The sequence below is a fragment of the Haemorhous mexicanus genome (assembly GCF_027477595.1).
Source record: "Haemorhous mexicanus isolate bHaeMex1 chromosome 32 unlocalized genomic scaffold, bHaeMex1.pri SUPER_32_unloc_1, whole genome shotgun sequence".
NCBI lineage: Eukaryota > Metazoa > Chordata > Aves > Passeriformes > Fringillidae > Haemorhous > Haemorhous mexicanus.
Window position 1 is genome coordinate 71,478 of NW_026775982.1, and position 26,023 is coordinate 97,500.

Below are 26,023 nucleotides of genomic sequence, written 5' to 3' on the forward strand. Positions count from 1 at the left end.
TGTCAAACCCGGTATTAGCCCCGGTGCCAAACCCGGTGCCAAACCCGGTGCCAAACCCGGTGTTAGCCCCGGTGCTAAACCCGGTGCCAAACCCGGTATTAGCCCTGGTGCTAAACCCGGTATTAGACCCGGTGTTAGCCCTGGTGCTAAACCCGGTATTAGACCCGGTGTTAGCCCTGGTGCTAAACCCGGTGCCAAACCCGGTATTAGCCCCGGTGCCAAGCCCGGTGCCAAACCCGGTATTAGCCCCGGTGCCAAACAACCCCGCGCCACGCCCGGCGCCGAGCCCGGCTCATCTCAGCAGCGCAGCCGCTCCGCTCTCGCTCTCAGCCCGGGGCACCGGCAGGAAGCGGATCCGCCGTGGCCGCGGGGGAAGCGGAACCGGGCCGGGGCCGGTGCGGGGGAAGCGGAACCGGGCCGGGGCCGGTGCGGGGGAAGCGGAACCGGGCCGGTGCCGGTGCGGGGGAAGCGGAACCGGGCCGGGGCCGGTGCGGCCGCGGGGGAAGCGGAACCGGGCCGGTGCCGGTGCCGGTGCGGGGGAAGCGGAACCGGGCCGGTGCCGGTGCCGGTGCCGGTGCCGCCATGGCCGCGGGGCAGCTCCGCGCCGAAGCCTCCTGCCCGCTGTGCCTCGGCCTCTTCCAGGAGCCCGTGTCCATCCACTGCGGCCACAACTTCTGCCGCCCGTGCATCGAGCGCTGCTGGCGGAGCTCCCGGGACAGCTTCCCGTGCCCGCGCTGCCGGGAGGCGGCCCCGGAGCGCAGCCTGAGACCCAACCCGGAGCTGGCGGGCATCATCCGCATCGCGCAGCGCCTCAGCCTCCGCGGCCGAGCCGGGGCCGGCCAGCGGCTGTGCCCGAGGCACGGCGAGGCTCTGAAGCTGTTCTGCGAGGCGGAGCAGCGCCCGGTGTGCCGCGCCTGCCGCGAGTCCCCGGAGCACCGGCTGCACGCCGCCGTGCCCATCGAGGAAGCGGCGCAGGAGCACAAGGTGGGGGGCGGCCGGGGGTCCCTGGGGGTGAGGAGGAGGAGGAGGAGGAGGAGGAGGAGGGAGGAGGGGGAGGCCAGGTGAGCCTGGTTTTCCTTGGAAAAGTCTGGATTTCTGCGCTTTCCGCGCCCGGTTGGGGGACAGCCGCCCCCAGCCCCGTCGCCGCGCGGAGGGAAAGGCACCGACCCGGCGCTTCTCCTCCGCCCAGGAGAAACTCCAGGCTCACGCGCAGATCCTCAGGGACAGGAGAGAGAAGATGCTGGGGCTGAAGGCGGCGGAGGAAGGGAAGAGCTTGGACTTGCTGGTGCGTGACCCTTCCCCTGTCCCTGCGGCCGGGGGGGGGGTGGATGTGGGGGCACACCTGGGCTACCTGTGCCCGCCACCGCCCTCAGGGCAGGAATTTCCCGCCGTGAGCTTAGGTATCCAACCCAAACCTGGATTTTCCCGGGTTATTGCGGGTCTTTGCCTCCCTCCACGTGCTCACAGGGGGGCACATCCCCAGATTCCCCCCACCAAGAGGCAGAAAACGGGAATCACCCGATTCCTGCTTCTTTTTGGCCTTGCTTCCCCTTTCCCTGATCTCCACCACCGATTAATCTGTTTACGGGTTTAGTTTGCACCTTCCCAGGTCCAAAGGTCTGGAGCCCTTTGGGTGCAAAGTTGACGGGCCATGGGAAAAATGCTTTGCCAGCGATCCCCGCCTGGAAATGGCCAAAAAAAAAAATTAAAAAAAAAAAAAGAAAATTCGTTCGATCCTCCCCCGGCTTTGCCAGGACCCTGGTGGTGACAGACCCCCCCCAGCCCACCCTGCTGGCGTGTCCCCCCCGCCCCAGCCGCCCCCAGCCCCTCGCGGTGCCGTGGCAGGAGCGGGTGGACGCGGAGCGGCAGCGGGTCCGGTCCCGGGTCCGGGAGCTGCAGCAGCTCCTGGAGGGGCAGGAGCGGCTCCTGCTGGCCCGGCTGGCCCAGCTGGACCGGGACATCGTGCAGAGGCAGGAGGAGAGCCTCGGCAGGCTCTCGGCGCAGCTCTCCGCCGTGGGACAGCAGATCCAGGAGCTGGAGGACAAGTGCCGGCAGCCGCCCTGGGAGCTCCTGCAGGTGAGGCCCCCGAGCCGCCCCACAAACGGACCCCAAAGAGAATCCCGGGTTTGGGCACCGAGGGGCCTCGCAGAGCCCCCAGACCTCGGCAGGGACCCCTGCCACTGCGCTCGGTTCCTCCAACCTGGAGATATAAAAACTCCTTTTAAACTGACTTTTCCCCCTGAATTATTCCCCTCAATGCCCACGAAGGGAATTCATCCCAGCTGTGCCCTGGAATGCTGCGGGTCACCCCAGGGCCCAGCTCGCTGATCGCTGGGGTTCACCTGTCCAGGTGACCCCCCCTGCAGTGCCTGGCTCCCTCGTCCACAGCGGGAAAGCCCCCAGGGTGCTCCCCTGCTCTGGGGGTTGCCACCAAGGCAATTAATTGATAATTAAATAATCAAATATAAAAATAATTCAAACATTCGAATGTCGAAATAGTCAAATAGCCAAACATTCAAACAGACAAAATCCAAACAGCCAAACATTTAAAGAGCCAAAATCCAAACATTTAAAGAGCCAAAATCCAAACATTTAAACAGCCAGATATTCAAATATCCAGACATCCAAACAGCCAAACATTTAAACAGACAAACATCCAAACATCCAAAATCCAAAGGGCCAAAACATTTAAACAGCCAGATATTCAAATATCCAAACATCCAAATATCCAAACATTTAAACATCCAAAATCCAAACCTCCAAACATTTAAACAGCCAGATATTCAAATATCCAAAATCCAAACAGCCGGATATTCAAACAGCCGGATATTCAAATGAGCAGAGATGTTAATTAGCAGCCGCCACGCCCACCCTGGGCAGGGGGGTGATGCTGATAACCCCCGTGCTCTCAAGGCTGCCCGACCTCACCCGAATTCCCGCGGATCCAGAATCCCTCAGCGCCCCGGGGTCACCCCGGAGCCCTCCCTGGCTGCTCACCCCGGGCTGGCTCCACCTGACCTGTCTGTCTGTCTGTCTGTCTGTCTCTCCCCTGCAGGACAGCAGAGACATCCTGAGCAGGTTTGTGGCTCCTCGCCTGCGTTCCTGGCACCTTCTCCGTGTTTGTCCCCGCGGCTGGAGGACCCCCAACCCCCGGAACCGCTGGCCTGTGTGGGATGGGCACGGGGCACAGCTGGGACAGCGCACCAGTCCGCTCAGGATGCCGCAGGGTCAGGGTCAGGGTCTGGGGGTGGAGGCACCTCCAGCTCTGCTGCAGCCGCCCTCTGACCCGTGAGAGCCCCCCTGCTCCTGGAGGGGCGCGATTCCCCTCCTCAAAAACTGCGAGCCAACAGCTGGAAGGGTTAAATTCTGAGGGAATTCGAGTTTTGCACCTTTAACGGACCTGGTTGTGTCCCCTCGGGGCTGGGCTGGGGGTGGGAAGGAGGAAAGCAAAGTCGCTTTAATTCCCCGATTTCCACGGGCAGAAAATCTTCCCCACGCAGGGACTCCCCAGCCAGGCTGGGGCAGCAAACTCTCTCCAGGAGGAGCAGATCCCAAAGCCCTCCTGGAGATGCCAAAACCCGACAGGAAAAGGATTGTAAAATCGTGGAGGTTTGGGCTGGAAGGGGCCTCTCAAGCCTTCCCAGCTGCTGCTCCAGTCCCGCCGCTCCGTATTTTCCTGGAGAAAATCTTTTCCTGCTTTCCAGGCTGGAGAAGCAGAGTGCCCCGGAGCCGGTGGAGACCCCAGCAGAGCTGGCAGAGGAGCCCACAGGGCTGCCCCAGGAAAACGCCACCCTCGAGGAGATGCTGAGGAAATTCCAAGGTACCGAGGGACCAGGGAGGGGGTTGGCGCCGTGTCAGTGCCCCCTTTGGAAATCACCCAAAAAGGTGAAAATCCCAGATATTCCCAGGTGGCAGCTTCAGAAAGGGAAGCTGTGGGACACCCCCAGTGACCAGCAAAACCCCACACTCCAGAGCCTCGTGTCTCCATCATTTCTCCATCATTTCTCCATCATTTCTCCATCATGTCCCCATCATTTCTCCATCATTTGTCCATCATTTCTCCATCATTTCTCCATCATTTTCTCCATATTTTCTCCATCATTTTCTCCATCATTTTTCTCCCTTTACTGGCTTTTTCACCCTAAGCCTAAGCCTAACCCTCAGCCTAACCCTGACCCAACCCCACCACCCCTGGAGCCTCCCAAATGGGAAAATGTGGGAGAAACCCGACCCAAAGGTGGGACAGACCCGACCCAAAGGTGGGACAAACCCAACCCTAAATGTGGGACAAACCCCAGCCAAAGGTGGAACAAACCCGACCCAAAGGTGGGACAAACCCGACCCTAAATGTGGGACAAACTCGACCCAAAGGTGGGACAAACCCAACCCAAAGGTGTGACAGACCCGACCCCAAAGGTGTGACAGACCCCACCCCAAAGGTGGGACAGACCCGACCCTAAATGTGGGACAAACCCAGCCCCAAAGGTGGCACAAACCCGACCCAAAGGTGGGACAGACCCAACCCTAAATTGTGGGACAAACCCGACCCAAAGGTGGGACAAACCCAGTCCAAAGGTGGGACAAACCCCACCCCAAAGGTGGGACAAACCCCACCCCAAACGTGTGACAGACCCACCCAAAGGTGTGACAGACCCCACCCAAAGGTGTGACAGACCCACCCAAAGGTGTGACAGACCCCACCCAAAGGTGTGACAAACCCCACCCCAAAGGTGTGACAGACCCAGCCCCAAAGGTGTGACAGACCCGACACAAAGGTGGGACAGACCCAGCCCAAAGATGGGACAAACCCAGCCCCAAAGGTGTGACAGACCCCACCCCAAAGATGTGACAGACCCCACCCCAAAGGTGTGACAGACCCCACCCAAAGGTGTGACAGACCCCACCCAAAGGTGTGACAAACCCACCCAAAGGTGTGGCAGACCCCACCCAAAGGTGTGACAGACCCCCCCCCAAAGCCCTGGAGGGCCGAGACCCTCGTTGACAGCCGCACCCTCCCTCCCTCGGCAGCCAGTCTGACGTTGGACCCCGACACGGCGCATCCCCGCCTGGCCCTGTCCGAGGACGGCAAGTGTGTCCGCTGGGAGGACGCCCGCAGCGCCGTCCCCGACCTCCCCGCGCGCTTCGACTCCTCGCGCTGCGTGCTGGCCCGGGAGGCCTTCACCTGCGGCCGGCACTACTGGGAGGTGCAGGTGGGCCAGGGCAGCGCCTGGGCCCTCGGCGTGGCCAAGGCCTCGGTGCCCAGGAAGGGCCGGCTCAGCGTCAGGCCCGAGCGGGGCATCTGGGCCGTGGGGCGCTGCGGGGGGCAGTGCCAGGCTCTGACGTCGCCCAGCGTCCCCATCGCGCTGCCCGAGGCCCCCCAGGTGGTCGGGGTCTACCTGGACTACGAGGGCGGGCGCGTGGCCTTCCTGGACGCGCGCCGGCGGGCGCCGATGTTCGCCTACCCCGCGGCCAGCTTCGGCGGCGAGCGGCTGCTGGCCCTGCTCTGCCTGGGCAGGGGGTGCCGCCTCAGGCTGTGCCCCTGAGCCCCCAGCTGGGCCTGCCAAGATCCCGGTTTTCCGTGGTTTGCCATCATTTCTCCATAAAATCCGTCATTTCCGTCATTTCTCCGTCATTTCTCCGTCATTTCTGTCATTTCTCCGTCATTTCTCCGTCATTTCTCCGTCATTTCCGTCATTTCTCCGTCATTTCTTCATACTTTTCTTCATCATTTCCTCATAAATTTTCATAATTTCTCCATAATTTCTCCATCATTTTCTCCATCATTTCTCCATAACTTCCTCCATATTTTCTTCATCATTTCTCCATCATGTCTCGATCATTTTCTGCATTATTTTTTCCGTAATTTCTCCATCATTTTCTCCATAATTTCTCCATCATTTCTCCATAATTTCCTCCATCATTTCTTGATCATTTCTCCATCAGTTCTCCATCATTTTCTCCATAATTTCTCTATAATTTTCTCCACCATTTCTCCATAATTTCTTCATAATTTCCTGCATAATTTCTTCAAAATTTCCTCCATCATTTCTCAATCATTTTGTCCATCAGTTCTCCATCATTTTCTGCGTTATTTTCTCCCTAATTTTTCTATAATCTTTCAATAATTTCTCCATCTTTTCTCAGTAATTTCCTCCATAATCTCTTGATCATTTCTCCATCATGTCTCGATCATTTTCTCCACGTTTTCTCCGTAATTTCTCCATCATTTTCTCCATAATTTCTCCATAATTTTCTGCCTTATTTTCTCCCTAATTTCTCTATAATTTTCTCAATAATTTCTCCATCTTTTCTTGATCATTTCTCCATCATGTCTCGATCATTTTCTCCATCATTTTCTCCATCATTTCTCCATAATTTCCTCCATCATTTCTTGATCATTTCTCCATCAGTTCTCCATCATTTTCTCCATATTTTCTCCCTCATTTCTCCGTCATTTCTCATAATTTCTTCATAATTTCCCACATAATCTCTTCATAATTTCCTCCATCATTTCTCAATAATTTTGCCCATCAGTTCTCCATCATTTTCTCCGTAATTTCTCCATCATTTTCTGCGTTATTTTCTCCCTAATTTCTCTATAATTTTCCCAATAATTTCTCCATCTTTTCTTGATCATTTCTCCATCATGTCTTGATCATTTTCTCCATCATTTTCTCCGTAATTTCTCCATAATTTTATCCATCATTTCTCCATCATTTTATCCATCATTTCTCCGTAATTTTCTCCATCATTTAGTGGTCATTTCTCCATCAGTTCTCCATCATTTTCTCCATAATTTCTCTATAATTTTCTCCACCATTTCTCCATAATTTCTTCATAATTTCCTGCATAATTTCTTCAAAATTTCCTCCATCATTTCTCAATCATTTTGTCCATCAGTTCTCCATCATTTTCTGCGTTATTTTCTCCCTAATTTTTCTATAATCTTTCAATAATTTCTCCATCTTTTCTCAGTAATTTCCTCCATAATCTCTTGATCATTTCTCCATCATGTCTCGATCATTTTCTCCACGTTTTCTCCGTAATTTCTCCATCATTTTCTCCATAATTTCTCCATAATTTTCTGCCTTATTTTCTCCCTAATTTCTCTATAATTTTCTCAATAATTTCTCCATCTTTTCTTGATCATTTCTCCATCATGTCTCGATCATTTTCTCCATCATTTTCTCCATCATTTCTCCATAATTTCCTCCATCATTTCTTGATCATTTCTCCATCAGTTCTCCATCATTTTCTCCATATTTTCTCCCTCATTTCTCCGTCATTTCTCATAATTTCTTCATAATTTCCCACATAATCTCTTCATAATTTCCTCCATCATTTCTCAATAATTTTGCCCATCAGTTCTCCATCATTTTCTCCGTAATTTCTCCATCATTTTCTGCGTTATTTTCTCCCTAATTTCTCTATAATTTTCCCAATAATTTCTCCATCTTTTCTTGATCATTTCTCCATCATGTCTTGATCATTTTCTCCATCATTTTCTCCGTAATTTCTCCATAATTTTATCCATCATTTCTCCATCATTTTATCCATCATTTCTCCGTAATTTTCTCCATCATTTAGTGGTCATTTCTCCATCAGTTCTCCATCATTTTCTCCATAATTTCTCTATAATTTTCTCCACCATTTCTCCATAATTTCTTCATAATTTCCTGCATAATTTCTTCAAAATTTCCTCCATCATTTCTCAATCATTTTGTCCATCAGTTCTCCATCATTTTCTGCGTTATTTTCTCCCTAATTTTTCTATAATCTTTCAATAATTTCTCCATCTTTTCTCAGTAATTTCCTCCATAATCTCTTGATCATTTCTCCATCATGTCTCGATCATTTTCTCCACGTTTTCTCCGTAATTTCTCCATCATTTTCTCCATAATTTCTCCATAATTTTCTGCCTTATTTTCTCCCTAATTTCTCTATAATTTTCTCAATAATTTCTCCATCTTTTCTTGATCATTTCTCCATCATGTCTCGATCATTTTCTCCATCATTTTCTCCATCATTTCTCCATAATTTCCTCCATCATTTCTTGATCATTTCTCCATCAGTTCTCCATCATTTTCTCCATATTTTCTCCCTCATTTCTCCGTCATTTCTCATAATTTCTTCATAATTTCCCACATAATCTCTTCATAATTTCCTCCATCATTTCTCAATAATTTTGCCCATCAGTTCTCCATCATTTTCTCCGTAATTTCTCCATCATTTTCTGCGTTATTTTCTCCCTAATTTCTCTATAATTTTCCCAATAATTTCTCCATCTTTTCTTGATCATTTCTCCATCATGTCTTGATCATTTTCTCCATCATTTTCTCCGTAATTTCTCCATAATTTTATCCATCATTTCTCCATCATTTTATCCATCATTTCTCCGTAATTTTCTCCATCATTTAGTGGTCATTTCTCCATCAGTTCTCCATCATTTTCTCCATGATTTCTCTATAATTTTCTCAATAATTTCTCCATCTTTCCTCAATAATTTTCTCCATCATTTTCTCCATCATCTCTTGATCATTTTCTCCATCATGGCTTGATCATTTTCTCCATCATTTCTCCATAATATTTCTCGATCATTTTGTCCATAATTTTCTCCATCATTTCTCCATCATTTCTCCATCATTTTCTGCGTTATGTACTGCCTAATTTCTCTGTAATTTTCTCGATAATTTCTCCATCTTTTCTCAATAATTTTCTCCATCATTTCTCCATCTTTTCTCAATAATTTTCTTCATCCTTTTCTCGATCATTTCTCCCTCATTTCTCCCTCGTTTCTCCATCATTTCCTCCATCGTTTCTCCATCATTTCTCCCTCATTTCTCCACCATTTCTCCCTCATTTCTCCACCATTTCCTCCATCGTTTCTCCATCATTTCTCCACCATTTCTCCCTCATTTCTCCCTCATTTCTCCACCATTTCCTCCATCGTTTCTCTATCATTTCTCCACCATTTCTCCGTAATTTCCATCATCTCCATTTTCCTGCAGGGGGCATTCAGAGAGGTGCTGGTTCCAGGGCTCTGAAGGGCTCTTGGAGGGTGAGAAAGGAAAAGGGGGACAGGACACACAGGGACCCTTTTCTCAGGGAAGTCAACCCAGAAATCTTTTGTTTAGCTCGTGCGCCAGGCGGTAATGACTCTCTCACGGCTCCCTGGTGGTCTAGTGGTTAGGATTCGGCGCTCTCACCGCCGCGGCCCGGGTTCGATTCCCGGTCAGGGAATGATCTTTTTATTTTCTCTAAAAAAATTCATTTATTTGGAAAAATCTCTTCCTGTTTAAACAATCTCCTAACCCCCCCAAAAACCCCTTTTCTCTTCCTTTTTTTGTGCCTCGTCCCCCTCCCCTTTCCGCCCGCCCCGGCCCCTTCGGTTACCGAGAACAATTAAAGGAATAAATTGGCAATAATGCCGATTGTGTTTCTCCTGGGTGACGTTTGTCCGAAAGGCGTTTGCGCTGAAATAATTGCGGCTGGAAGCTGAAATCAAACAATGGCCATCCTCGAGTGGTCAGCTGTTCATTTTGCGTTAGGAATGTTTACCGGGAGTAATTGCAAATTTTTTAAAAAAGAACGAAAATGTGGAAAAGGAGGAAAAAATCTGAAAAAGGAGCGATCATTTGATGACTGGATTAATAGCTTGAAAAAGTATTATAAATAATAGCTTGAAAAATAAATAATAGTTTGAAAAATTATTATAAACAATAGTTTGAAAAACATTACAAATAATAGCTTGAAAAAAATTATAAATAATAGTTTAAACATTATTATAAATAATAGCTTGAAAAAATATTATAAGTAATAGTTTGAAAGAAAAATTATAAATAATAGTTTGAAAAAATATTGTAAATAATAGCTTGAAAAAATATTATAAATAATAGTTTGAAAAAAATTACAAATAATAGCTTGAAAAAATATTATAAATAATAGTTTGAAAAAAATTACAAATAATAGCTTGAAAAAATATTATAAATAATAGTTTGAAAAATTATTATAAATAATAGTTTGAAAAAATATCATAAATAATAGCTTGAAAAAATATTATAAATAATAGTTTAAAAATTAATATAAATAATAGTTTGAAAAAGGTATTATAAATGATAGTTTGAAAAATTATTATAAATAATAGTTTGAAAAAATATTATAAATAATAATTTGAAAAAAATTACAAATAATATCTTGAAAAAATATCATAATAGCTTGAAAAAATATTATAAATAATAGTTTAAAAATTAATATAAATAATAGTTTGAAAAAATATTATAAATAATAGTTTGAAAAAATATTATAAATAATAATTTGAAAAAAATTACAAATAATAGCTTGAAAAAAATATTATAAATAATAGTTTGAAAGAAAAATTATAAAGAACAGTTTGAAAAAATATTATAAATAATAGTTTGAAAAGGCGTTCCAGGGGATGAATACTTCAAAAAAGAGGAATAATGATTGGAAAAGGAATAGCAATTTTAGAGAGGGAAAAATAATTTTTAGAGGGAGATGAATGCTTTGAAAAGGAGAATAGTGATTTTAAAGGGAAGCAGGCGGCTTAAAAATAATTTGAGAAGGGATAATAATCAACTTAAAAAGGGAAATAATAATTTATGGAGGAATAATAATCACCTTATAAAGGGAAATAATAATTTGAGAAGGGACAATAACCAGCTTATAAAGGGAAATGATAATTTGTGGAGGAATGGTAGCTGGAAGGAGGGCGCGCGCAGGATGAGAGGGGAATTTTCAGGGAACTCTAAAAAGGGCAGCGCTGTCAGGAGTGGGATTCGAACCCACGCCTCCGGGAGGAGACCAGAATTCCCGAGGGAAGGGCGGGCCTTGAGTCTGGCGCCTTGGACCACTCGGCCATCCTGACGGGCCGGGCCCGAGCCGGGCCAATAGGGGGGACAAAATCCGCTCAGGAATTCCTTTTATTTGTTTTTTTTCTGGGGAGGCGTTTGGTTTTACTTCATTTTATTTTTATTTTTATTTTTATTTTTATTTTTATTTTTATTTTTATTTTTATTTTTATTTTTATTTTTATTTTTATTTTTATTTTTATTTTTATTTTTATTTTTATTTTTATTTTTATTTTATTTTTATTTTTCTATTTTTTGTTTTTATTTTTATTCTTATTCTTATTCTTATTCTTATTCTTATTCTTATTCTTATTCTTATTTTTATTCTTATTTTTATTCTTATTTTTATTCTTATTCTTATTCTTATTCTTATTCTTATTCTTATTTTTATTCTTATTCTTATTCTTATTTTTATTTTTATTTTTATTTTTATTTTTATTTTATTTTATTTTTATTTTTGCTTGTTTTTATCTTTATTTTTATCTTTATCTTTATTTTTATCTTTATCTTTATCTTTATTTTTATTTTTATTTTTATTTTTTATTTTTATTTTTATCTTTATCTTTATCTTTATTTTTATTTTTATTTTTATCTTTATCTTTATCTTTATTTTTATTTTTATCTTTATTTTTTTCTTTATCTTTATCTTTATTTTTATTTTTATCTGTTGCTTTGTGGGGCCATTTAAATCCTAATAAAGTGTAATTAATATAAAGAATAATAACGTTTGTTGCAAGGAAAAAAAGAATTAGTAATTTAAAAAGGAAGAGTGGCTGAGGGGAAAAAAGGTTTTAAAATGGAATAATGATTTCTGAAAGGAACAATCCAGGAAAACCCGGCATAAAAATAATAATTTTGAAAGGAATGATGATGATTACAACTGCTTTTATTCTTATTCTTATCATTATTCTTATTTTATTCTTATTCTTATTCTTATTCATATTTTACATATAATATAATATAATATAATATAATATAATATAATATAATATAATATAATATAATGTAATGTAATGTAATGTAATGTAATGTAATGTAATGTAATGTAATGTAATGTAATATAGTATAATATTTACTTTATTTTATTTTATTTTATTTTTATTATTTTAATTTTTTTTATTTTATTATATTTCATTGTATTTAAAAAGGAACAATAATTCACAAAGCCAAAAGGATTCAGAAAAGGAACAAGGATTCAAAAAAGGAGGAATGACCCGGAGAAGGACGAAACAACAAAACCTGGGACAACAACTTTTAAAGCTGCAATTAAAAAAAATTAGGGAATGACAGGGGAAGAATAATAATTCTAAAACAATAATAATTTATAAAAATTAATTATTTGGAAAGTGCAATAAGTAAAGAAAGAATAGGATTGAGGTGATGGGGGGAAGTAAAATAAAATAAAATAAAATAAAATAATGAAATGAAATGAAATGAAATGAAATGAAATGAAATGAAATGAAATGAAATGAAATGAAATGAAATTAAATTAAATTAAATTAAATTAAATTAAATTAAATAATGAAATAAAAGACAAAACCTCCCGCCCAACGTGGGGCTCGAACCCACGACCCTGAGATTAAGAGTCTCATGCTCTACCGACTGAGCTAGCCGGGCTGGTGGGTATCGTCTCCCTAATTTACCCTCTAGAGATGAATTTTACCCCATTTCCCCAGAACCTCGCAGCCCCCAGACCCTTTTGGGGTGAGAACCACAAAACCCGCCCCCCTCTCCGCCGGGAATTTGGGATTTCTGCCAATTCCCCCCGGCCCCCAAAGCTCCCGGGCTGCAGAACCCGCGCGGGAACAGCGCGTCCTTGGGGCCTGGGGCTTGGGGTTTTGGGGTTTTTGGGGATTTTGGGGGGATTTTTGGGGGGTTTTTGGGGGATTTTTGGGGGGATTTTTGGGGATTTTTGGGGATTTTTGGGGGGATTTTTGGGGATTTTTGGGGGGATTTTTGGGGGAATTTTTGGGGATTTTGGAGGTTTTTTTTTTTGGGGGGGGATTTTGTTTGGGTTTTTTGGGGGGAATTTGATTGGGGTTTTTTGTGATTTTTTTTTTTTTGGTTTTGATTTTGTTTTTTGGGGGATTTTTTTTCTTGGGTTTTTTGAGATTTTTTTGCTTGTTTTTCTAGGTTTTACGGTTTTTTTGAGGGAGGGTTGGGGGTTTTTTTGGGACTTTGGTGTTTTTTGGTTTTTGGTTTTATTTTTTGGGGGGGATTTTTTGGGGGGGCTTTTAATGGGATTTTTGAGGGTTTTCTTTTGTTTTGGTTTGATTTTTTTTTGGGGGGGTGGGGTTTTTTTGGATATTTTGCTTGTTGCTTTTATGTTTTTTTTTGGTGGTTTTTTTTGTTTGTTTGGGGTTTTTTTTGTGGTTTTTTTTTTTTTTTTTTTTTTTTTTTTTTTTTTTTTGAAGAAGTTTTTGGGGTTTTTTCCGGGTGTTTTAAGTTTATTTTTTCGGTTTTGGGGCTGCTCAGTTTGAAACTGCGGACACGGCGGGTTTCTGTAGTGTAGTGGTTATCACGTTCGCTTCACACGCGAAAGGTCCCCGGTTCGAAACCGGGCAGAAACAGCCTCGGTAAACTTTATTTTAGTGATTTTCGTGTCTCAAAATTCCCCCAAATTCCTTCCCGCCGGAGCTGGCAAGAGGCAAAAATAAAAAGAGACGTGGATTTTTAAGGGGAAACTGTTTCATTTTTATTCCGTTACCTGCGCTGGTGAAAATCCGTGTTTATAATCAGAACTGGCTCAGTTTATTATATATTATAATAAAATATTAAAGTATTTTAATACTTTTTTTATTGTTTATTTTTATGTTAACATTATTTTATGTTGTTATTTATGGATTATGTTTATATAAATAAAATTTTAAATATTATAAATTTACAATATTTAAATATTCATTTATATAAATAGTATAAATGTATCTTAGTAAAAAATTTATTTTATATATATAAATACTATAAATTTATAACAATTAAATGTTTATTTATATAAATATAAGGTTTACACATAAATAAAAGTTCTAAAACTTTATATTGAAAATTTATTTATTTATTTTATTTTATTTTACTTTTATTTAATTTATTTAAATTTTATTTTATTTTATTTTATTTTATTTTATTTTATTTGAATTTAATTTAATTTAATTTAATTTAATTTTAATTTAATTTAAATTTATTTTAATTTAATTTAATTTAATTTTATTTAATTTTATTTTATTTTAATTTATTTTATTTTAATTTTATTTTAATGTAATGTAATGTAATTTTATTTTATTTTAAATTAATTTTATTTTATTTTATTTTATTTTATTTTATTTTATTTTATTTTATTTTATTTTATTTTATTTTATTTTATTTTATTTTATTTTATTTTATTTTTTTTATTTATTTTATTTTATTTCATTTTTACGTAAATATTTTCCCTGCGGCCAAACCATCTCCAGAATCTCCTAGGAGAGCGTGGGAGCGCGATTGCCCCCGGAGCTGCCGAAATTCCCTAAAATTCCTCCCGAAAGGGACAAAACCCACCGAAATTCCGCTGGAATTCAGGAATTCCCTCGGATTTTTCGGGAAAAGCGTGGAGCCTTCTCTTTCCCTGACCGGGAATGGAACCCGGGCCATGGCAGTGACAGCGCCGAACCCTGACCGCGGGACCACCAGGGAAAAGGGGATAAATGAAAAGGGAATGAATGGAAAGGGAATAAAAGAAAAGGGAATAAATGGAAAGGGAAAAGGGAATAAATGAAAAGGGGATAAAAGAAAAGGGAATAAATGAAAAGAGAGAAGGAAATGAAGGAAAAGGGAATAAAAGAAAAGGGAATGAAGGAAAGAGAGAAGGGAATAATTGAAAAGAGAGAAGGGAATAAATGGAAAGGGAATAAAAGAAAAGGGAATGAAGGAAAAGGGAAAAGGGAATAAATGAAAAGAGAGAAGGGAATGAAGGAAAAGGGAATAAAAGAAAAGGGAGTGAAGGAAAAGGGAAAAGGGAATAAATGAAAAGGGAAAAGGGAATAAATGGAAAGGGGATAAAAGAAAAGGGAATAAATGAAAAGGGAAAAGGGAATAAATGAAAAGGGGATAAAAGAAAAGGGAATGAAGGAAAGAGAGAAGGGAATAATTGAAAAGAGAGAAGGGAATAAATGGAAAGGGAATAAAAGAAAAGGGAATGAAGCAAAAGAGAGAAGGGAATAAATGAAAAGAGAGAAGGGAATGAAGGAAAAGGGAATAAAAGAAAAGGGAGTGAAGGAAAAGGGAAAAGGGAATAAATGAAAAGAGAGAAGGGAATAAATGGAAAGGGAATAAAAGAAAAGGGAGTGAAGGAAAAGGGAAAAGGGAATAATTGAAGAGGGAAAAGGGACCCCGAGGCCGCGAGGGGAGATTTTCTCCCAGGGTCTGGGGATATTCGGGAACGATTCCCAGAGGAAATTCGGGTGTAGGAAATTCAGCTAAAATCGCAAAAAAGCGTTAACAGCGGCGTTTCTGTAGTGTAGTGGTTATCACGTTCGCCTCACACGCGAAAGGTCCCCGGTTCGAAACCGGGCAGAAACAGCCTTGTTTTGGGGCAATATATTCCTTTTTCCATCCCGCGCCAGCTGGGCTTTGATTTTGGGGCGATTTTGGGGCATTTCTGAGCTGCTCTGGGGGCCGGCAGCTTTGCTCCCGCCTTCCTCGGAATGCGGCATTTCCTGCGTCTGCTTCCCGAGGGGAAAGGACTGAAAAAAGGAAATTATCGCGCTAAAAAATGGAATTATCGTACTAAAAAATGGAATTATCGTACTAAAAAATAAAATTATAGTGCTAAAAAATGGAATTATCGTGCTAAAAAAGGAAATTATCATGCTAAAAAATGAAATTATCGTACTAAAAAATGAAATTGTCATACTAAAAAAGGAAATTGTACTAAAAAATGAAATTATCGTACTAAAAAAGGAAATTATCGTACTAAAAAAGGAAATTATCGTACTAAAAAAGGAAATTATCGTACTAAAAAAGGAAATTATCGTACTAAAAAATGAAATTGTCATACTAAAAAAGGAAATTGTCGTACTAAAAAATGAAATTATCGTACTAAAAAAAGGAAATTATCGTACTAAAAAAATGGAATTTTCACAGGCACAGGCGGGGATAATTCCCATTCCCATCCCACTGCTCCGTTTTTGTCCATCCCCGGCCAAGGTGGAGAGGAGGAGAGGAAATTTGAAATAAAATATTAATAATCCTGTGAAACCCGAGGGGTTGGGGTGATCCCCTCACTCTCAGATCTGGGGTTTGAGGGAAAAATGGGGAAAATGGGTGAAATGGCCCAAAATCGGGGTGAAACCCGAGGGGTGGGGTGATCCCCTCACCCACAGCACTGGGGTTTGAGGGGAAAATGGGGAAAATGGGTGAAATGGCCCAAAATCGGGGTGAAACCCGAGGGTTGGGCCGATCCCGCTGGAATGCCCAAAATTTGCTTTTTCCGGGATTCTGGGGCGCTCTCCCCCCGTGTGGAAAGCACGGGGATGAGTCCAGAATTGGGGAAATCGGGAAAATTGCCCAATTCTAGTTTAGTTCGAGACAGGGTGTCCCAAAAGGGGGCAAAAAGGGGATTTTTGGGGTGATTTCTGCGCTCCCAGGTGCCTGAGGAGCCGCTGGGGAGGAGCCGAGGATGGTTTGGGTTAAATCGGGGGGATTTTACTGCTTGGAGGGTAAAAAAAGGGGGCGGAACGCGCAGAAACCCTTTTTCCAGCGAATTTAACCCAAAATCTGCTCCCCAGGCCGTACTCTGGAGGTTGGGTGACCCTCCCCAGCTCCCTGGTGGTCTAGTGGTTAGGATTCGGCGCTCTCACCGCCGCGGCCCGGGTTCGATTCCCGGTCAGGGAAGGAATAGTTTTGTCCAAAAAAATCTTTTTTTTTTAAATTTTTTTAAATTTTTTTTTTTTACAAAATCTTTCCAGAATTTAACATCTCCTAAACTCCCAAAATATCCCTCTTCTCCTCTTTTTGTGCCTCTCCCTTCCCGGCGAGACTTCCCCTTCCACCTGCCCCGGGTCCGTCTTTTATCGATATAAATAATATATTAAAAAAAAAAAAACCCAAGAAAATTGAAAAAAGGGAAATAGATTGAAAAAGGGAACCGTAATTGAACAGGGGAATGGTAATTGAAGAAGGAAAAATAACAACAATTTTAGAAAGAAGGGGAAAAAGGTTTTTAAAGGGATCAACGCTTTGTTTTTTTAGGAATAAAAAAAAAATTAAGGTTTTGACCTCAACGGAAGCAGCAGCAGGAGGGGAGGCATCTTCTGCCCGGATTCCAGAAAAATTTGAATTTTTTAGTTGGGATTTGGATTTGGTCCAGCTGCGGCACAGGATGAACACCGAGAGCCCGGCTAGCTCAGTCGGTAGAGCATGAGACTCTTAATCTCAGGGTCGTGGGTTCGAGCCCCACGTTGGGCGAGCTCTTTTCTATTTATGCACCCCAAAATTATACTTTTTACCCTTCATTTATTATATTTTTTAAAACTATTACTCCTTTCCTTAACTATTTTTAGGGTTTACATTTTTATTCTATTTATGTACTCAAAAATTATACCTTTAACCCTAAATTTATTCTATTTTTTTTTAACTCTTACTCCTTTCCTTCATTATTTTTAGGGTTTAAATTGTTGTTCTTATTCAATTATTTATTTGTAAAATTTTTTTACTCTTATTATTATTATTATTATTAATTATAGAGCAATTCGTTAAAAAAGGAGGGCTTGGACTGGTGACAGGAATTTCACGGAGGGGAAGGGAGGGGTTGTGCCCTAAAATGGGGGAGTTTGGCACCCAGAAATGTCAGATTTGAGCCCCAAAAAGGAGGGTTTGGGACCCAGAAATTTCGGATTTGAGCCCAAAAAGAGGGTTTGGGACCCAGAAATTTCAGATTTTAGCCCAAAAAGAGGGTTTGGGGCCCAGAAATTTCGGATTTGAGCCCCAAAAAGGAGGGTTTGGGACCCAGAAATTTCAGATTTTAGCCCAAAAGGAGGGTTTGGGACCCAGAAATTTCGGGATTTGAGCCCCAAAAAGGAGGGTTTGGGACCCAGAAATTTCGGGATTTTAGCCCCAGAAAGGGGTGATTGGGACCCAGAAATTTCAGATTTGAGCCCAAAAAGGGGTGATTGGGACCCAGAAATGTCAGATTTGAGCCCAAAAAGGAGGGATTGGGACCCAGAAATTTCAGATTTGAGCCCAAAAAGGAGGGATTGGGACCCAGAAATTTCGGATTTGAGCCCAAAAAGGAGGGTTTGGGATCTAGAAATTTCAGATTTGAGCCCAAAAAGGAGAGTTTGGGACCCAGAAATTTCAGATTTGAGCCCAAAAAGGAGGGTTTGGGACCCAGAAATTTCAGATTTGAGCCCCAAAAAGGAGGGTTTGGGACCCAGAAATTTCGGATTTGAGCCCAAAAAGGAGGGTTTGGGATCTAGAAATTTCAGATTTGAGCCCAAAAAGGAGAGTTTGGGACCCAGAAATTTCAGATTTGAGCCCAAAAAGGAGGGTTTGGGACCCAGAAATTTCAGATTTGAGCCCCAAAAAGGAGGGTTTGGGACCCAGAAATTTCGGATTTGAGCCCAAAAAGGAGCGCCTGGACCGGCACCGGGAATTTCCCGCCCGGGCAGCTGCACCAAGCCCGGGACGGGGCCGCCCCGAGGGCCTTGGGCGCAGCGAGGCAGGGCATTAATCACCCGCTAATTACCCCGTGCCGCTAATTGCGCCCCGCGGAGCAGCCCCCGCGCAGGGCCGGGCGTCCCGGGGGGCTCCGGCCCCCCAAAATCCGCGCGGGATTGGCGAATTTTGGGGGTTTTGGGGCGGTTCCGTGGGGGCCGGGGGGAGCGGGGGCGGTGTCCGGCTGTTTGTCCAGGTGTCTGTCTGTCTGTCCGGCTGTTTGTCCAGGTGTCTGTCCCGCTGTTTGTCCAGGTGTCTGTCCGGCTGTTTGTCCAGGTGTCCCCAGCATTGTTCCCGTGCCGGGGTCGTTCAGGCCCCGAGGGCAGCGCGGGGACAAAGGGGGCGCGGGGCCGGGGGGGGACGGAGGGAGCGGGGCGGTGTCCGGCTGTCTGTCCGGCTGTCTGTCCGGCTGTCTGTCCGGCTGTCTGTCTGTCCATTGTTCCCGTGCCCGGCTCCTCCAGGCCCCGAGGGCAGCGCGGCCATAAAGGGGGCGCGGGGCGGCGGCGCCGGGAGCCCCGAGGAGCCGCGGCTGGGTAAGGCTCCGCATTTTGGGGGGTTTTGGGGGGTTTTTGGGGTTCTCCTTGCGCGTTCCGCATCATCCCAACATCTCTTCGAAATTCCAGAGGAACAGGGGCTGTAATTTTTATGACCAACCCTTTTTTTTAATATATAAAATATGGGTTTATATATATATATATATTAAAAAAACCATATATATATATATATATATATATATATATATATATATATATATATATATATATATATATATGGTTTTTTATATATATATATAAAAGTATATATAAAAAACCATATATATATATATATATATGGTTTTAATATATACTTTTATATATATATATGCTTTTATATATCTAAAAAAATATATTTTAAAATAATGTATAAAATTAAAATTGTGTTACCGATAAACATAAAACCTATATTTTAAAATATAATAAATAAATATAATATATATCATATATTTATATAATAAATATAAACAGTAGATATATATTAAAATATATATTCCGATATATTTTTAATATATAAAAGATGTTATGCATATGTTTTAATATGCTTTTATATATCTAAAATATATATTTTAAAATAATGTATAAAATTAAAATTGTGTTATCAATAAACATAAAACCTATATTTTAAAATATAATAAATAAATATAATATATATCATATGTTTATATAATAAATATAAACAGTAAATATATATTAAAATATATGTTACGATATATTTTTAATATATAAAAGATGTTATGCATATGTTTTAATATGCTTTTATATATCTAAAATAGATGTATTTTAAATAATGTAGAAATAATGATACATAAGTATATAAACAAATTTATTATGTGGTATCTAATTGATGTATAAATACATATAGTAGATGTAAATACATGTCTAGCACAATCAGTAAATGAATAGATCAAATATATTTATCGCACATAGATATATATTTATTATTTTCAGAAAGTTTCACATTCTATACTTTTATATCTCTTAGTGTTAATTAAATATTTTTTGAAAGAGAAGCCGGTTTAATTTGTAAATAATTAGGCACCTTACAAGAAACAAACCAAAACCACCAGGAAATTTTTGTTTTCAGTAAAAAAAAGTGAAAAATCCCGAATTTTAGGAGCCCGGCTAGCTCAGTCGGTAGAGCATGAGACTCTTAATCTCAGGGTCGTGGGTTCGAGCCCCACGTTGGGCGGCAGTTCTTTTTTTTACCCCTTTTTTCACCGAAATCTGATCTTTTTCTCTTTTTTTCCCCCAATCCGCCCGGTCCGGGTTCAGCTGCAGGCGCTGGCTCAGCGCCCTCGGCAATAAATCGCTTTTTTCCCTCATTAAATCATTTCATTCCCTGCCACCAAAACCACTGAAGCCTCCGGAATTCCCCAGATTTCCGTTTTTGGGCAGTCTCGGGAGGCAAACCGAGCGTTTCTCCGCTCGTTCCGCCCCAAAAGGCACCGAAAGAACAAAAGAACCGCGAGGGTTTTGCTTTTCCCCACCCTATCCCAGGGCTGAGCCCGGAGGGAATCGATCCCAGAGGGGAATTCCTGAATTCCCGAGCCCTTCTCATCCCAGAGCTCAATTCCTGAATTCCTGAATTCCTGAATTCCTGAATTCCTGAGCCCTTCTCACTGCGGGGAACCGAGCTCATCCCAGAGCTCAATTCCTGAATTCCTGAATTCCTGAATTCCTGAGCCCTTCTCATCCCAGAGCTCAATTCCTGAGCCCCCAGAGCAGAATTCCTGAGCCTTTCTCATTCCAGAGCTGAATTACTGGGTCCTTCCCATCCCAAACCTGAATTCCCGAGCCCTTCTCATCCCAGAGCTCAATTCCTGAATTCCTGAATTCCTGAATTCCTGAATTCCTGAGCCATTCTCATCCCAGGCCTGGATTCCTGAGCTGTTCTCATTCCAGGGAGCAGAATTAATCCCAGAGCTGAATTCCTGAGCCTTTTTCATTCCAGAGCTGAATTCCTGAATTCCTGAGCCAGTCCCATCCCAGAGCTCAATTTCTGAGCCCCCAGAGCTGAATTCTGGAGCCGTTCTCATTCCAGGGACAGGAACTCTGAATTCCCGAGCCCTTCTCATTCCAGGGAGCAGAACTCTGAATTCCCGAGCCGTTCTCATCCCAGAGCTGAATTCTGGAGCCCTTCTCATTCCAGGGACAGGAACTCACCCCAGAGCTGAATTCCCCAGCCCTTCTCATTCCAGGGACAGGAACTCTGAATTCCCGAGCCCTTCTCGTCCCAGGAGCCGGCGGAATCCCGGACCTGCCCCACCATGAAGCTGCTCCTGCTGGGGCTGAGCCTCCTCCTGTGCGTCGGAGCCGGTGAGCGGGAGCAAACCGGCCTTAATTCCCTGCCCGGTGCCTCCCAGCGCCCGGGGCAGGATTCCGCCCGGCTTTTCCCGGAGTTTATCCCGTTTTCCCCCCTGCTGCAGCCGAGGCCCTCCGGTGCCACCTCTGCAAGTACAAGATCCCCTTGGTGGGCTGCCTGCGGGGCGCCAACGTGACGAGCTGCGAGCGCCGGGAGAAGTGTGCCCTGATCAAAACCTCCCTGGGTGCGTCCCCGGGGCTCTCCTGGGCCTTCCCCACCCTCTCCTTCCCTGGTTCTATCCCTTGGTCCACCGAAATCTGGGGGTTTTCCCTTTGATTTACCCCAATCCACCTGGTTTGCAGGCAAAATCCGCAGGGAGCTTCTCCTGGCTTTCCCCACCCTCTCCTTCCCTGGTTTTATCCCTTGATCCACCGAAATCTGGGGATTTTCCCTTTGATTTACCCAAATCCACCTGGTTTGCAGGCAGAACCTGCAGGGAGCTTCTCCTGGGCTTTCCCCACCCTCTCCTGCCCCTCGGGGGGGTTCTCCTGGCTTTCCCCACCCTCTCCTTCCCCTCAGGGAGCTTCTCCCCATCCCGGGAAATCCAAATTTTGCTCCTGTGGATGGGTGAGGATGAGGAGATGAAGCGGCAAGGAAAGGGAGGGTGGGAGGGGTCCGGTTCATCCCTGCCATGTCCCAAAAAAGTCTCAAAAAGTCGTTTTTAGGCCAAGGGGAGACTGCCTTCCAAAGAAGCCGGGGGGCAAGGTTGTCTCCGTGGGCGCATCACCTGATTTTCCTTTTCCCCAAATTAAACCAAGCTGTGGCTTGGTCTGGGGAGGGTACTCGGCTTCTCCCCAAAGCCCACACTCCGGTTTTCACGGCGTGCCCGTCCCCCCTGCAGGTAAGATGACCATTTACTACCAGCAAGGCTGCACCTCCGCCCTCAACTGCGGCCGGGAGCGGGCGTCGGACGCCGAGTCCCGCCTGAGCTCCCGCTACTCCTGCTGCGAGACCGACCTCTGCAACGAGGAGTGGGGCGCGGAGCCCGAGGACTGACGGCCCTGCGGCGGCCCCTGGCGCTCCTCGGCAGAATCCCGAGCGCTCCTCGCTCGCCGGCGGGGCCGGCCCGCCCCGATTCAGTCTCTGCTCCAAAATAAACCCTCCGGCTCTGCACTGGCGGCTGGCTCTGGCTCGTGTCCCTGTTTCCAGCTCTCCGGGCTCAGCATTCCTGGTGGCCCCGAACACGATCCTGGCGCCCAAAGCCCAAGGGCGAGCCAAGGAGCTTCCCCCTGGCCGCATCCCGCGGGTTTATTTCTTTTCCCTCCAGTGCAGGGCTGGGAATTTTGGCAGAGGAGCATCAGGGAGCTGCTGGGAGCCAGGGGAAATAAAGGATGCGTGCGTCCAGCAACCATTAATTAATCCATATATTTATAGGCAATAGGTATTTACCTGGCAGGTGAATAGAGGGCTTTTCCTTTCACGTTGCCTTTTCCTTTTATTTCCCCCCTCTTCCTGTCGCTTTGGGTGCCCCAAGCTCTTCTGACCTGACCAACACACCTGTGGCAGGTGGGAGACGCCCCACAGGAGACGTTCCTGCCCTTTTCCCCCCAGATACGAGCAGCGAGGTGAATAATTGTGTGACCGTTTTGGGGTCAAAGAGGGATGCAAAGCTGGACGGAGGGATCAGGTTCCCGAAAGGGTTAAAGAGCTGCCGAGAGCCCGGGGAGAAGGTCCGGGCTTGGGGACAGGTGGAGGAGGCGCTGGAAACGCGATCCTGGCAATGGGCAGGGCAAAGAGCTTTGGCACGGAGGAAAGGAGCAGAGCCGGGGAGGAGGAGGAGGAGGAGGAGGAGGAGGAGGAGGAAGAGAGGAGGAGGAGGGGGAAAGAACCTCGGGGGGTGCCCAGGATAGCAGCGATGGGGGAGGGGAAAGAATGGTAAGTGAGACGGGAGGGGGTGGCGGTGACAGAGGGGACAAATGGGGCACCCGAGGGCCGGCGAGGAGCCGGAGCTCCGGCGGCGCCGCGATGTCCGAGGCGGCGGCGGCCGCGGCCGGGCTCCTCCGCCGCAGCTCGGGGCAGCGGCTGCCGCGGACCCCGTCCCGCTGGGACCCCGCGGCCACCCGGCTGGCCGCCCAGCTGGCCCCCTCTAGACCCGTCCCGACCCAAAATCCGGCGGGACTGGGGCGGTTCGGGAGGACGCTCCTTCCCGACGCCTCCGCTCCGAGGTACGCGGGGGCACCGGGGACACGGGGAGGGCTGGGGATGCGCTCGTCCCTCTGTCCCTTGTCCCTCTGTCCGTCCCTCGCTTCCCTGCGCCCAGCTCGTTCTCCTCGTCCCTCCCACCCGGCTGCTTCTCTCGGGGGGTCCCGCTCTTTTCCCCGGCGGGTTGTGCCCCCCTGGGCTGGGCTGCGGCTTTGCCTCCAGCCCTCAGGCACCGCCTCACCCTCTCGCTGCAGAAACGTGAGGGGAAATGCGTGGAATGGGCAAAAAACGCGCACTTCGTGTTTATTTACAGATGGAAAGAAACGGGAGGTAGGAGAGGGTGAATTCCCCTTCCACAGGGAGTGATAGAAATATACATAAGTATATAAAAAAATCAAATTATATACATATATAAATGCACGAGAAGGGGCAGATGAACACGCTCAGAGGTGGTAACGCTCTGCGGGACAATTCCAGGACGGGTTTTGCTCATAAATTCCTCCAGCAGAACCTCTGGGCTGGGGTTTGTCTCCCCCCACAGCTCCAGGTGTGTCCAAGATCCCGACTCAGAGGTGTTGGATCAGCGAGGGCTGGCTTTCAAATCAGAATTTATGGATCCCTCGATCTGATTTCAGGTCCTCATTAGGAGAAGACAAATCGCTCTCCAGAGGATCCCACATTTCCCAGCCCATGGTAACTTGAACCCCCTCGGTGACCGGGTGACCATCACTCCCTCCTGCCCCGGTCTGCCCTGACCAGAACTCGGTGAAAGAGTGGAAACCACGATGTTTTCCAGCCCTGGAAAAATCATAGATTCCTAAATTATCATTCCCATTTAATGCACCACCTCCAAACCTGCGCAAAATATTTCTGGAAGGCCAAGGCTATTTTATCTTGAGCTGCAGGACCCCAATCCCGAGCTTGATCTTGATGGATTTGGGAAACTCACCCGCAGATCTTGATAAGGCTTTGCATCCCCACGTATTCCCTTTCTCCTGTTGCTTTTTATGGCCCCTGATGAGCCCTGGAGCTCAACCAGGTCATCTGAGTCCCCAGCTGGAGTCTGAGGGGCGAAACTGGGCTTGAACGAGGGCTCAGATGGTTCCTGGATCTCAGCCGGGAGCAGCTGCTCCAGGCCAGCCCCAGGGCTCAGATTCGGCACCAGCCCGGCCATAAATCAGCTCCATCCAGAGCCAGTGGCACCCTCGAACGGGAGGGGATCCCAAAAGATTTTGGGGATTTTTGGATCTCAAAAAGAGACCCCAAAAGGGGATCGTCTTCCCACCTACCTGCTGGAAAAAAAAAAATCCCCAAAAAAGCCCCGAAAAGGCAGGAATCTCAGGACTGTTGGGGAGCAGAGGACAGCGTCTCTGCTTTCCCGCGTGCCCCCCAGTGCCCAGGTCCGGTCCCCGGGCTGGAGAAACCGGACACCGCCGGAGTGACCCCGCGCTCCCGGCCGAGCGCCGCCCCCGGGGCCGGGTGCCAGGCGCTGCCCTTCCCGCCGCGCTGAAACCCTTCCCGACCCGCAGGAGAGAGGCCATGGCAGCCGTGTTCCTGCCCGGGAACCTGCAGGACGAAGCCACTTGCTCCGTGTGCCTGGAGTTCTTCAAGGACCCCGTGTCCATCGAGTGCGGGCACAACTTCTGCCGGGCGTGCATCGTCAAGAGCTGGAAGGACCTGGAGATGGATTTCCCGTGCCCGCAGTGCCGGGAGGTTTTCCAGCACAGAAGTTTCCGCCCCAACCGGCAGCTGGCGAACATGTCCGAGATCATCAGCCAGTTCGCGCTGCGCGGGGCCAAGGGCGCCGAGGAGGACGGGCTGTGCCCCAAGCACCGCGAGGCGCTCAAGCTCTACTGCAAGGACGACCGCAGGACCATCTGCGTGGTGTGCGACAGGTCCCGCGAGCACCGCCCGCACGCCGTGGTGCCCGTGGATGAGGCTGCCGAGGAGTACAAGGTCCGTCCGGCCGTCCGTCCGCGCGGGCGAACCGCGGAAGCTGCGCTTGTCCCCGCGCTGCCACCCGGCTGTCACCGCTCTGCCACTCCGTTCTGTAACCCCGCGCTGCCACCCCGCTCTGCCACCCCGCACTGTCACCCCGCTGCCACCCCGCGCTGCCACCCCGCTGTCACCCCGCGCTGTCACCGCGCTGTCACCCCGCGCTTGTCCCCGCGCTGTCACCCCGCTGTAACTCCGCTGTCACCCCGCGCTGTCACCCCGCTGTCACCCCGCTGTCACCCCGCTCTGCCACTCCGCTGTCACCCCGCTGTCACCCCGCACTGTCACCCCGCTGTCACCCCGCTGCCACCCCGCTCTGCCACCCCGCTGTCACCCCGCTGCCACCCCGCGCTGTCACCCCGCACTGTCACCCCGCTGTCACCCCGCTGCCACCCCGCTGCCACCCCCCGCTGTCACCCCGCGCTTGTCCCCGC

General features: G+C 46.2%; 2 protein-coding genes and 8 non-coding genes across 14 annotated transcripts in view; 8 read left to right on the forward strand and 2 right to left on the reverse strand.

The window, feature by feature from the left end:
* Positions 1-527: 527 nt before the first annotated feature.
* On the forward strand, positions 528-5,621 carry LOC132322650 (E3 ubiquitin-protein ligase TRIM39-like). Its single transcript, XM_059837332.1, has 6 exons — positions 528-984; positions 1,190-1,285; positions 1,846-2,076; positions 3,056-3,078; positions 3,705-3,820; positions 5,029-5,621. The coding sequence occupies exons 1-6, from the start codon at positions 583-585 to the stop codon at positions 5,541-5,543; spliced, it is 1,383 nt and encodes a 460-aa protein (XP_059693315.1). The 5' UTR covers positions 528-582; the 3' UTR covers positions 5,544-5,621.
* Positions 5,622-9,168: 3,547 nt separating this feature from the next.
* On the forward strand, positions 9,169-9,240 carry TRNAE-CUC (transfer RNA glutamic acid (anticodon CUC)). The gene has a single exon. It is a non-coding gene; the product is annotated as a tRNA-Glu (tRNA).
* A 1,541-nt stretch (positions 9,241-10,781) lies between these two features.
* TRNAL-CAA (transfer RNA leucine (anticodon CAA)) lies at positions 10,782-10,885 on the reverse strand. Its single transcript has 2 exons — positions 10,848-10,885; positions 10,782-10,827 (listed from the first exon to the last, which is right to left on the reverse strand). It is a non-coding gene; the product is annotated as a tRNA-Leu (tRNA).
* A 1,527-nt stretch (positions 10,886-12,412) lies between these two features.
* Positions 12,413-12,485, reverse strand: TRNAK-CUU (transfer RNA lysine (anticodon CUU)). Its single transcript has one exon. It is a non-coding gene; the product is annotated as a tRNA-Lys (tRNA).
* An 880-nt stretch (positions 12,486-13,365) lies between these two features.
* Positions 13,366-13,438, forward strand: TRNAV-CAC (transfer RNA valine (anticodon CAC)). The gene has a single exon. It is a non-coding gene; the product is annotated as a tRNA-Val (tRNA).
* Positions 13,439-15,346: 1,908 nt separating this feature from the next.
* On the forward strand, positions 15,347-15,419 carry TRNAV-CAC (transfer RNA valine (anticodon CAC)). The gene has a single exon. It is a non-coding gene; the product is annotated as a tRNA-Val (tRNA).
* A 1,242-nt stretch (positions 15,420-16,661) lies between these two features.
* TRNAE-CUC (transfer RNA glutamic acid (anticodon CUC)) lies at positions 16,662-16,733 on the forward strand. The gene has a single exon. It is a non-coding gene; the product is annotated as a tRNA-Glu (tRNA).
* A 500-nt stretch (positions 16,734-17,233) lies between these two features.
* TRNAK-CUU (transfer RNA lysine (anticodon CUU)) lies at positions 17,234-17,306 on the forward strand. Its single transcript has one exon. It is a non-coding gene; the product is annotated as a tRNA-Lys (tRNA).
* Positions 17,307-20,206: 2,900 nt separating this feature from the next.
* Positions 20,207-20,279, forward strand: TRNAK-CUU (transfer RNA lysine (anticodon CUU)). The gene has a single exon. It is a non-coding gene; the product is annotated as a tRNA-Lys (tRNA).
* A 3,010-nt stretch (positions 20,280-23,289) lies between these two features.
* The window catches only part of TRIM7 (tripartite motif containing 7), a 15,392-nt gene continuing 12,658 nt past the window's right edge, over positions 23,290-26,023 (forward strand). For 2 of the 5 annotated variants that reach the window (XM_059837319.1, XM_059837320.1), the window contains exons 1-2: positions 23,403-23,617; positions 25,124-25,550. In XM_059837319.1, the coding sequence (XP_059693302.1) occupies positions 23,418-23,617; positions 25,124-25,550 (627 nt within the window). In that variant the 5' untranslated portion in view covers positions 23,403-23,417. Of the gene's footprint in view, positions 23,328-23,402; positions 23,618-24,219; positions 24,288-24,785; positions 25,551-26,023 lie in introns of those variants that run through there. The other 3 variants (XM_059837321.1, XM_059837322.1, XM_059837324.1) reach the window with 3 other exon arrangements.